The sequence below is a fragment of the Gigantopelta aegis genome, chromosome 9 (genome assembly GCF_016097555.1).
Source record: "Gigantopelta aegis isolate Gae_Host chromosome 9, Gae_host_genome, whole genome shotgun sequence".
Lineage (NCBI taxonomy): Eukaryota > Metazoa > Mollusca > Gastropoda > Neomphalida > Peltospiridae > Gigantopelta > Gigantopelta aegis.
In genome coordinates, this window is record NC_054707.1 from 54,505,346 (window position 1) to 54,518,395 (window position 13,050).

General features: G+C 35.4%; 1 protein-coding gene across 1 annotated transcript in view; it reads right to left on the reverse strand.

Moving 5' to 3' along the window:
- LOC121381647 (mucin-2-like) overlaps positions 1–13,050 on the reverse strand; it is a 104,788-nt gene that overhangs the window by 84,045 nt on the left and 7,693 nt on the right. Inside the window, exons 3-10 of the mRNA XM_041510984.1 lie at positions 11,305–11,444; positions 10,451–10,560; positions 8,652–8,795; positions 8,070–8,178; positions 6,714–6,874; positions 5,090–5,203; positions 4,053–4,175; positions 1,909–2,016 (exon numbers count right to left, since the gene is read on the reverse strand). Coding sequence (XP_041366918.1) covers positions 1,909–2,016; positions 4,053–4,175; positions 5,090–5,203; positions 6,714–6,874; positions 8,070–8,178; positions 8,652–8,795; positions 10,451–10,560; positions 11,305–11,444 — 1,009 coding nt within the window. The remainder of the gene's footprint in view (positions 1–1,908; positions 2,017–4,052; positions 4,176–5,089; positions 5,204–6,713; positions 6,875–8,069; positions 8,179–8,651; positions 8,796–10,450; positions 10,561–11,304; positions 11,445–13,050) is intronic.

The window sequence follows — 13,050 nt, forward strand, 5'->3', positions numbered from 1 at the left end:
CACCAATCACAGGACTTTGACCCAGCCAGAAGTTATTTGGTTTAGTATACTACCTACTAGGCCAAGCACTAATATGACTGCTCACTTCAATGTCATCATGAATATCAATGTGACAATAATTGTGGTGTTAAAAGTATCTATAGTCCTTCCATAGGGAACGGTTTTTTCATATTATGGAATGTATTACAAGTTATTTATATCTGAGCCGATTGTTTTGTAACTTGCAGACAAAAATAGTATTTTTTAGTTATTTCCAAAACACTTTTACTTTTCTTCTTACATGAAACTAAACTGAAATTATTAACAAAAATCACTTTTGTAGGAGGATGGGATGGACTATAGTTTTATCCTGTTATGTCATCAATGTTAACACATCATAAATAAAGAAATTCAAAAGAAATGCTGTTTATTAATGTTCATAGAAAACCAACTTCAAAATAATAATATCTGCTTCTATAGATTCCATTCTCATTCTTTTCAATGAGCAAAATCAAGGTGAGCTGAAGGTCACTCTCCTGAAATGCTGCTAGGCGAGCAATCACATGAAATGACAAATAAAATGTATTAAATTTTGTATTACAACGCGATCAATTTGCCACTCTCCTAAAATTTTCCAGGCAGGTGAAGGGGCAGTGGGAGTGATTGTTTGTCTTTCCTAGCGAAGACTGATTCCAGTTATTTTGGTGTACTACCTTCCAGTCTTGTGTAATGTCATTCAGCAGTGATCGCTGGTCTTTCCTAGCGAAGACTGATTCCAGTTATTTAGGTGTACTACATTCCAGTCTTGTGTAATGTCATTCAGCAGTGATCGCTGGTCTTTCCTAGTGAAGACCGATTCCAGTTATTTTGGTGTACTACCTTCCAGTCTTGTGTAATGTCATTCAGCAGTGATCGCTGGTCTTTCCTAGCGAAGACTGATTCCAGTTATTTAGGTGTACTACATTCCAGTCTTGTGTAATGTCATTCAGCAGTGATCGCTGGTCTTTCCTAGTGAAGACCGATTCCAGTTATTTTGGTGTACTACCTTCCAGTCTTGTGTAATGTCATTCAGCAGTGATCGCTGGTCTTTCCTAGTGAAGACCGATTCCAGTTATTTTGGTGTACTACCTTCCAGATCACCTTCAAACAATCGTTTGTGCTTTACCTCTTGAACAAGTCACAATATTATTTCAAGTGGGAAACCAAGTGTCATCAGGTTTTTTTTACAGGATTCTATAATTCCACAAATCCAAGATTTTGGGTAGGAAGCATAAGATGATGAGGTGGAATCGCAAACTATGAAAATGACATAATGTTTAGGATTTCAGGGCTATCTAAAGAAGGAGGGAAATGGTTTATTTAACGACACACTCAACATATTTTATTTACGGTTATATGGTGTCAGACATATGGTTAAGGACAACACAGATATTGAGAGAAGAAACCTGTTGCCACTTCATGGGCTACTCTTTTCAGTTAGCAGCAAGGGATGTTTTATATGCACCATCCCACAGATAGGATAGCACATACCACGGCCTTTTATATACCAGTCGTGGTGCACTGGCTGGAATGAGAAATAGCCCAATGGGCCCACCGACGGGGATCGATCCTAGACTGACCACACATCAAGCGAACGCTTTATCACTCGGCCACATCCCGCCCCATATCTAAAGAAAAAATCTCAAAATTCGGTGCCTGAGACTCTTAGCAAGAAATACTATTATAAAACTGAAATGTTCTAAAGAAGGAAAAATTCATTGTTATGAAACTGTGTGTACTTAATGAATCACATTTAAATACTACTGTAAAACTGAAATGTTCCCAAGAAGAAGAAATTCACTTTGTGTACTTACTGTATCCCATTTAAATAGTTATAAAACTGAAATGTTCTCAAAAGAAATTCAGTCTTACAAAAGTGTGTATACTTACTGCATCCCAATTCATCAACACCATTATCACAGTCCATGAAGCCATCACACGTGTAATTTCTGGCAATGCATGCTGACTTATTGCAGTGTATAAAATCCTTTTCACAAACTAAAATAACAACAAAACAACATGGTAAAAAACCCTTAAATATTTATGTAACAAACAATCAGTTAAAGCATGTACCGTATATCTTCGCCTATAAGTCGAATTTTTTTCACCCAAAAATTATTTTATAACTTGGGGGGTCGACTTATAAGAGGGTAAAAAAAATTCAACAAAAAATATTACTGTTTTGGGGATTATTTTACAAGTTTTATTGTTGAAGTATGCCATGTATTTATACTCAAATATGTTAATTTGACACATTTATTTTTTATAACCTATTTTTTTTGGCATTAGAACGGTTTTGGTTATGCGAAAAGGCGTACGATCTCACTCACATGCCAAGACAACAGTCCACTTAGTTAAATTAACAGTCATCACTAATAGTAAAAATGTAAACAATACTAACTACCTGTTGCCTGAGTTTATTTTGAAATCTGGTCACTGGCATTAATGGTTGTTCAAACAATGTTTTGGCGGTGATTAACTTCATGAATATTACTGAGCTTTCCCTTAAAATAGACTGATCTCTGCAGTTCACTATCTAGAGCAATAGGGACACACATCATTTGGTACAAAAACCAGTGTACTTTCCAGAGTTATCCTCCTTACATGTATTAATATGGCGGCAAAACGTGATACTTTCAGTTTTATCGTAGTGATCTGTTGTCAGTGTTTATAAATAAAGTTGTTGTCTGTGCACAAAACCATCTGTACAGTACTATACAGTAACAGTCAAACAGCTTTCACTCTCTACTAAGGGAATATTTCGTTTTGATGCTATGTAATAATGATAGTTTGATTGGAATAGTCTGATTATATTGCGATGTACAAAACATGAAAACCGAAGTTTGTAAAATAATTTTCTTTTGTTCAAATATTATTGTTCTCATGTGCTGAAAATAAGAAATATTTCAATATTTATAAGTAGTTTTTCATGGGTCGACTTATAAACGGGTCAATAAAAAAATACGTTTTCAGGGCTTGAAATTAGGGACTCGACTTATAGCCGAGATCGACTTACAGGCGAAGATATACGGTAGTTTGATTGGCAAGTGAAACCTTGAACAAATATGTCTTTTTTTTTAACCAAAGGCTTCTGAAGCTATCTGCACACAACGTTGCAATTACTAGTTCCCTATGAATCCAACCAGAAGGGACTATAGGTTTTGTCCCTGTCTGTCTATCTGTCCATCCATATGTATAATTTTTCTGACTTTTGTTTTGTAATGCCTCAAGATATGCAGAGCCGGTTTAAGGATCTGTGTGGCCTGTAGCACAAATACCAGCGAGGCCCCCTTCCCAAGATATATATTTTGCAACCCCCTCGGAGAAACGGGAAAAATTACCTGGGGGAAATCAATGTACATATCATCGCATGGTCCCCTGAAGCGTGGGGCCCATAGCACGTGCTACTAGGATAAACCGGCTCTGAAGATATTGATCTGTAATTTTGTGTACAGATTTATCATGTAGTTCGACTTTCATGAGGATTTATCCATTTCTGACAGAGTTATAGCCCTTGATCTTAGGAGATATGAAAATTTGTAGAGTTTGATATGAATGCTTGTTAAAAATAGTATTAACCTACATTTATCAGCCTACTCTTGTCATTAATTCTTCAGCTGATGGTAACATGTTTGAATTTTTTTTTAATTGAGCATACTTTGTACATCCTCCAACATGACCTTGGTATGACTTTTCAAAGTGATCAAAGATCAAATTTTGTGGTACCCAGATAATTGGCATATTCAGTACCATTCCTAGAAAAGTGGTCCTCCCTCTCAAACAAAAATAAAAAGTGCCCTTATTATTTTAACAGTAACTGTGCACTTTTTGTCTAACATAAAAAGACCATTTATTAATGTTTTCTGATTTGGGGTTTTTAGTAAAAAATTACCATACTCCCAGATGAACTACAAATCTATTTTTCCAATTGACAATAGTTAACCATTTTATTAGTCGGAGTTTTCATTACATTCTCACCTACCTGTAAATTACCTAAATTATATGTAAACCTACATCAGTTATAGTCAACTCACAAGTACAATTTTTTTCATCGGAACCATCTGTGCAGTCATTATTCTCGTCACATACAAAGGAAGCATCAATACATTGCAGCTTGGCAGTGGAGCAGTTAAACAACGATTTGCCAATACACACACCTACAACACAACACTATGAAAATTTAATACATCAATGTCAAATGTACATATCTAGACATAAATCATGTAGCAAAACATACTAATTTTATTTGTAAATAATAAAAAAAAGTCTCTGTCTAAATCATACAATGTTGTCAATATATCATAAGAAGAAGAATGGTCAAAAATATTTAGTTTAGTGGACATAAGTCACGAGTTGATATTTTGTTCTGGATTTAAAAATTAAATGATCACTGCTTGAATTTAACATAAGCCCTGTTTGAATATATCAGTACTGCATGAAATTTAAGAGAGACCCAATTTGGAGAGTATTTTTGTACTGCCTAAAACTTTTACCAGACTCAGTTTGGAGAGTAAATTTGTACTGCTTGAAATTTAACACAAACCCAATTTGGAGTATATTTGTACTGCTTAAAATTCAACACAAACCCAATCTGGAGTATATTTGTGCTGCTTGAAATTCAACACAAACCCAATCTGGAGTATATTTGTGCTGCTTGAAATTCTACACAAACCCAATCTGGAGTATATTTGTGCTGCTTGAAATTCAACACAAACCCAATTTGGAGTATATTAGTACTGCTTGAAATTCAACACAAACCCAATTTGGAGTATATTTGTACTGCTTAAAATTCAACACAGGGATGACATGCTTGGATATAAGCACTAAAATATGTATAACGGAAATGAAACTAATACTGACCAAGGATAACCAAGTGGGGTTTTTTTTCAATCCAAATTATTTTACTTTTTTCAAAAATAAATTATAATTAATGTCTCAGTCTCTTGACACCTTATCCATGTAAATGTGTTTACGTTTTAAACGAAGTTAGAAGAACACTGATGTGATAGCATGTGTTTCACAATCCCACAATTAGTGTATTCTTGGTTTTTCTGTGACAACATAATATTACCACACAATTCATAGCTCTCGTCAGACTGATCCTGTCTACAATCTACGACTCCATCGCACAGAGCGGTGTACAGGATACAGTCACCATTAGCACAGGTAAACTCGGTGCAGTTACCTAGAAACACAAAATAACATCATTTACAAACTGAATTAAGGGCATTTCCAACTCCACTGGGAAGGCTGAGCGAGTTGGGCAACTGATCACAATTTCGGCTGCCATCTTATTTTTCAAAATGGCCGTCATTAAAAACAACAAATTGCCAATATATCAAGTATGTACATGTTTTAGGAGCCATGATATTGGCAAATTTGTTTTTCGATGGTAGCCATTTTGGAAACCAAGATGGCAGCCAAAATTGTGGTTGGATCGCATGTGTCCTGCTTTTATATTAAAGATATTACAAATTGTATCAAAATAAAACATTTCATGCTTATTTCACGTTTTACATTTTTTTTACATAATCTACTAGACTATAGTACAAAACCATAGCACCAGTACAAGTGTAAAATTATTAACTAATTCACTAGTTACAACCAGAGATGAAAGTGGGCTGTGAAAAACAAAATCTGCAAATTTCAATATTGGTGGCTGGGTATCAAGATTGGCCCTAGGGTTATATATGGTTGTATGATGATAGAAAAATGCGACCCCCAGTCAAAATGTACGCAAAGCATCAGCCAAAACCATATTGTATGTTTTGAATGAAGAATATGGATAGTGTTTACAAACAGTGGAAAACCTGGAAACACAGTACTGAGGATTAAAAATCCAAAATTCTGATTAAATCTAAAAACCCTTCATCCATGTGGCCTCAGATTACAGTTATCTTCCCATTTGGTTGTCCAAAATCCGGAAGTTTCACCACGCAAGTAGTCTGCTGTTTGACTGTGATTATTTCATGGCAGACAGCTATGAAGTGGCAACTGTTTGACTGAAGTGACAGGGGATAGCATGTAGTTTGTAAACATGTGTAACTTGTTGACATTGAAGACTTGTTTGTGGTAATTCCGGCCCATGCAAAAGTAGTGCTTTTTGTGTAAAATGGGTGTACTCCGGCCTGGTTTAGAGGGTGTGTCTGTTTAAACCAATATGCTGGGAGAAAGAGCTGGACAACAGGGGTTGTCCTTTTCAGGGTATGTGTCCCCCATGCAGGCAAAGGTACATACAAAACGTCATGGGCCTGCTTATATTAATAAAAATGTTATAGCCACTAAGGCTATATAGAAACATATAGCGAAATTAATTGTGGTCTGAGGCCATGTACAGCCAAACAGTTGGTCACCTTGGTAACATGAACAGACTTCTGATTACCTAAGATTCTGAAATGTTATCTCCTAGAGAAAGAAAGAAATGGTTTATTTAACAATACACTCAACACATTTTATTTGCAGTTATATGGCGTCGGATATATGGTTAAGGACCACGCAGATATTGAGAGAGGAAACCCGCTTCATGGACTACTCTTTTCGATTAGCAGCAAGGAATCTTTTATATGCACCATTCCAAAGACAGGGTAGTACATACCATGACCTTTGTTACACCAGTTGTGGAGCACTGGCTGGAATGAGAAATAGCCCAATGGGCCCATCGACTGTCTCCTAGAGACACATAAGATGACACTCACCACATCCCTTCTCGTCATCTCCCCCGGGACAGTCGAGAATGCCGTCACAGTAGGAGGTGAGAGGAATACATCTTCCCTTCAGACACTTGTAGGTGGTGGACTTGTCACACAGCTCGGTGCAGTTCTGACCGGTACACGCGATTTCACCTCCCACACACGAACTACAGTACAGTAACAAACAGTCAGAGATTCTTAAGTTAAGAATCTTAACAGTACATGCAATTTCACCTCCCAGACACGAACTACAATAACAAACAGTCAGAGATTCTTAACAGTACACGCAATTTCACCTCCCAGACACAAACTACAATAACAAACAGTTAGAGATTCTTAACAGTACACACAATTTCACCTCCCAGACATGAACTACAATACAGTAACAAACAGTCAGAGATTCTTAACAGTACACACAATTTCACCTCCCAGACACAAACTACAATAACAAACAGTTAGAGATTCTTAACAGTACACACAATTTCACCTCCCAGACACAAACTACAATAACAAACAGTTAGAGATTCTTAACAGTAAACACAATTTCAACACTGAGGTCAATGATAAATACAACTGATTTACTCATTCTGATTAGTGGAAAGCTTGCACTTTATTGTAGGAAATTGGATAAGTGCTAAACCAAAACAACAAGAGTCATTAAAGTAAAGATTTTCTCAGGCAACAGCATTTAGATAACATTACAATAGTAAAACCCAGGGCTAGTTCTGGGTGAGCAAAATGTTTCGCCAAATTGTCTACTAAACTTAAAAAATTGCAGAAATCGCCAGTTACTTTCTAAAAAATGTCAATGTCTACTTTCAAAATTTGCAATTGGTGAATTTGGCGAGTGCCAGAGCTAGCCCTGAAACCTGTATCACTGTGTGGTCACCTCGATGAAATATGTTACTATTCTTCTAAATCATCAAATACTGGTATATGTATTATGCAGTCCTTAAACCTGTACCCACTGTGTGTTCACCTCGATGAAACATGTTACTATTCTTCTAAATCATCAAATATTTGTATATGTATTATGCAGTCCTTAGTCAGAAGAGGCCAGTTTATCATTGTCCCAAATCATATTAAACAGTACAAATTGACTTGTATGAAGCACCCACCTGTATTAACAGACCACCTTGCTATTCTTCCAAATCAACTGATATAAGTAAAAAAGCGACTATATGTTAACATATAAGACATATTACAGGTTTTTACTTTAGTAATAGAAAACCCCATCAAATTTTATATTTTATATTGTATTGTTATCTTTAATTACTCTATTAAAAAATTATAATCTAGATCTTATTTACCTAATGTCTGCCATACAGGTATAAAATAAATTAAAATAAATAATCTAGTTACCAGTTCATACAATTTTTCAAGAAGTACTGTCCTTTCATATACAGTGTTCCGTCAACCACACACGGACATTCTGATTTTGGAATACATTTGATCTCGGGGCCATCATGATCTGAAAAAACCCCACACATGTCCATCATTGAAACAGAATTTGTGTTACGACACTGCTAAAACGAAATTGTAAATTTGTGCAATTCTCTATCGTTTCAAGATCAGCATGTTATCAGAAAAATATTGCAAGCAATGGCACTCATATTTTGTTGAACTGGAACAAACCAATTAAAAAAAAAAAAAAAAAAAAATGTGTACACCTTAATTTATGTGCATGTATATATATTGGACACAGCATTTACCACCATGGAATTGGTGTAATCAGAAACCGTGAGAAATAAGCACATACCAATAAAATATTATAATTATTTAATTTTAATTCACATGTGCCATGTTGAATTTGTCTTTAAAATACATATTTGTAACAGAACAATATGTATCTCATAACAATATAATGACAGAAAATTCCATGTGTAATCTACTAACATGATTTTCAAGAGAGGAATGTTTCGTACTGAGTGCTATTTTACTTACCAGCGATAACGGTGCCATTGGGACAAAAACAGCCCTCAATGCATATTGACCTAGAGCATTCACTGTTGGTCAAATTCACAAAACAGGTGTCCTGGCACATGGGACCACACGCCAAGTATTTGCTGCCGTAATCACACTGCATTGCTGTACCACAGAACAATGTAATTATTAATATACAGAGAATAAAATGAATGACATAAATAGAATCAAAATTATTCCAATTACTAACAAATACAAAGTATAAATTATTCTTGTTAATGATAGGTAATTAAAAATTATTTACCTAGAATCAAAATGGTTAAAATTACTAACATACACAAAATGTAAAGTATTCTAAATTATTAAAATATAGAGAATAAAAATTATTAGCATACATAGAATTAAAATTAATACAATTATTAACAGAAATTATAATTACTAACATACACAAAGTATAAATTATTATAATTATTACAAATATAGAGAAATAACAATTATTAACATACATAGAATCAAAATTATTACAATTATTAACATACACAAAATATAATTATTAAAATATAGATAATCAATATTATTAGCATACACAGAATCAAAACTATTGCAATTACTAACATACACAAAATATAAATTATTCTTGTTAATGTTAGATAATAATTAAATTCCCCATACATTCATTACAACATAACGCCATCCCATTAGTCCAGACATAGCAACAGGAGTTTGTTCAATTCTCGATGAACGAAACAATTATATCATCAGGCAACATCATATCTGATGACGTCATTTTATATGGACAAGTTGTATAATAATTCAAATTTTATTATAAGTATGAAAAAAAAAAAAAATCCACAAACTTATGAGAGAACAGAAAGAAAGAAAAAAATATTTTATTTAACGACGCACTCAACACATTTTATTTACGGTTATATGGCATCAGATATATGGTTAAGGACCACACAGATTTTGAGAGGAAACCCGCTGTCGCCACTTCATGGCCTACTCTTTCCGATTAGCAGCAAGGGACAAACCATGACCTTTGTTGAACAAGTTATGGATCACTGGTCAGTGCAAGTGGTTTACACCTACCCATTGAGCCTTGCGGGAACAGATTCGTCAATTTACACAGTTTATGGAGGATTTTGTTTTTCAATGTAAAAGAAATAACAGACAATCCTTAAATAAAAATGATTAAACTATAGAATCAAAATGATTACAATTACTAAGATACACAAAATATAAATTATGATAATTATTTGTAGTAGTGTCAGTATAAAGTGCTCCTACTGGCTGTAGCTAGTGGGAATTTCCCTATTAGCTCAGTTGGTAGAGCGCTGGACTCTGGTACTGAGAGTCCATGGTTTGAATCCCCTCAGTGGAGGTTGATTTTTCTGTTACATTTGGAACCGACGTAGGGACTGGGTATGTTCTTAACACAATACAATTATAACCCAGTCAGGACCCGTAACAGTTCAGCTGCCCGTGGCCCACAGCTCCGGGACATAGCTTCACTTGAGGGGGGAGTATGTAGTAATGTTGGTATAAAGTGCTCCTACTGGCAGTAGCTAGTGGGAATTTCCCTATTAGCTCAGTTGGTAGAGTACTGGACTCTGGTACTGAGAGTCCGTGATTCGAATCCCCTCAGTGGAGGTTGATTTTTCTGTTACATATTAAAATATAGAGAATTAAAAAAATATATAATTAGCATAAACAGAATGAAACTTATTAAAATGACTAACATACACAAATTATAAAATATAATTATAATAAGAACAACGTAACATACATGTAATCCTATTGTCCTTTTAATATATACATACGACAAAGTCTGTTGTGTCTCCAGCGTACTGGGAAGCCTTCGCTGTTACACATGTCAGCAAAATTGGATATAGCCGTACACAGACATTCACAGTCGCCACCTCGATCACAACTGGAATAAATGAGAAAGTAAAGGATATTTACACACATCAGCTAAACTGAACATAGCCATACTATACACAGACATTTCAATCAGTTCCAGCCAGTGGCGTAGCGTGGGTTGCCAGCACCCGGGGCAAGGCAAGTATTGCGCCCCCTAACCAGTGGACCGTTAGCACTTCCCCGAGTCCCTTCCACCAGTCCACAATTTTGCGCCCAGGGCAACTGTCCCCATGGCCCCGCCCACGCTATGCCACTGGTTCCAGCCTCTGTCACAACTGAATAAATGAGAAATAGATATCTTTATCAACATCTCAATAAATTATTTAACCCTGCCTACTAGGTTTCCAGCATACGATAATTGACACTTTTTGTCAAAAGGGTATAAAAAAACATCAACCTATTTTACATTGGTTTTTCAGATTTCCGACATACGTTTCCCACTATTAGAAAATGGCATATATCATTGTGTTTGATATGATAATTAGCTATGCAGCAATGGTTGCAACAGTATTTTATTGTCCAAGATAGCATGCTAAAAAACTTAATTAAATAAACATATGAAAATAATTGATTGTCCTACAGAGTAATGCAGTTCAGCAAAGTCATTCAAGTGTCTAATAATTAAAAAGGGACCACCTAGTTTTGAGGAAATTCTGATTATTAGAGAGTCCAGTTTTTTAGTGATATAGAAATAATTTAGTGATCCAGGCTAACAAATTGACAAGTAAATGATAAACTAATGGCTACAACGTACCCACAGGCCTCCTGTACACAATGGTCGTAAATACTGTTAACAACAGGGATTGTCAAACTCTTTCGACAATCTGAGAATGTAGCCCCAACTTTTATTATTTCACAAGACTTCACAGCCCAAGGTTTTCTTATCTCGTTGGCCTGAAATGATATTGAACAAATAAGAGATATATTTGACTAAGGATCACATTGGGGGAGGTTGGAGAAACTATAGTTATTACTTTTATGTCTGTTACCATTTTTTCCTCTAAGTATTCTTTAAATAACAATTTATTTTGGGAATGATGCAAATATAGTATCATAAAATATGTGAGATGGCAACAGATGCCTTAATTTCATCACGTAACTGTTTAAACATCTTCCACAGGTATATACAATCGGTAATAAATCAGCCCCACGTCTTTCATGAGAGTCAATGATTGTATGTGCCTCTTCATACGTGACTTTATTACATACCTATGCAATCTTACTATAGTAATAACGACATTTCCAAACCGTGTGATAAATGTATTTTGTATCGCACATATGTGCGATCTGGACCGGAACTTTTTGCTCACATCATATATGATTTACAAATTATTTCACATCATATTTGAAACATTACACAAGACTGCCGCAGAGTACGATTCTTACTGTTACATAAATCCATAAAAGGAGCAAATTAATCATAGATTTAAGAAAGCTTTGTTATGTTAAATTAAAAACTGTTTTGGTAAAGCATAAAAGAAGGTATGTAATAAATACATAACTTCACATACATTGTTTTCGGTTCCTATTTATTGCACTTAGTCCATGAGCCAGACCCCAAAATTTCATGTATTGGTACGACTCGGGTGGGCAGAGTCTACCAATGTTTTTCTGAAAGCTCTATGCCTATAGATAATGGAATCACCTGATAGACCTCCAGAACTCACAGCTCAGTGGTAGTATTCACACTTTGAAGTGAGGCACTTGCGTGAGTTTGGATAAGTCCAACTGTGGGGTAGGACAAATGTAAAATACAATTTCTTGGTGACCAATGGACCGTTTTCCACAAATTACCCATCAAAATGTTTGTCGTGATGGGTGCTAAAGTTTAAAGCCACACACCCTAGTTCCATCCAGCGAAAATAAATTATAATTTGGTTAATCTGTAACCTGTAACACACTTAGATCACGTTTTTATCAAATGGAGTGAAAAAGCAGGTTTTATATCGATAAATACCATGGGAATCCCCATGTCCCAATTGCTTGAAATAATTCTGAAAGTTAGTATTCTGATGTCACCGGTAGATGTCGCTCGAAGCACAACAATGCCTACGTCACGACAAATTTCACAGAGTGCGCACAGACTTGGGGTGCGTTCTTTTTACCTCTCCTGGACATGTTCCAACTGTTCTGTCCTGGTTGTATCCCCTCTTCAGATATCGTAAGACTTAGCAAAATTATTGGTTTTAAGGGTTTGTAACGTTCTGTATTGAGACACTTACTTGTCTGAACTTTATTGTTACTGAAAATGTTCACGAACTGTGAAGAAAAATCTCACAAATGAACAACAAGCAAACGACAACAAATCGGATGTTGATTGCGCGAACCGTGCATGAGAAAACAAACCGAACCAAAAATGATAATGGTCACATAGTATACCAACATCTGTAACGTTTACACAGGAAGATTCGCTCTAAAAACAGATTGGACCTCGCTTAACGTTTTTTTCTCGAGTGCACGCCTGTTGTTAAGAAATACAAAAAATGCATTTCGTGGTTTT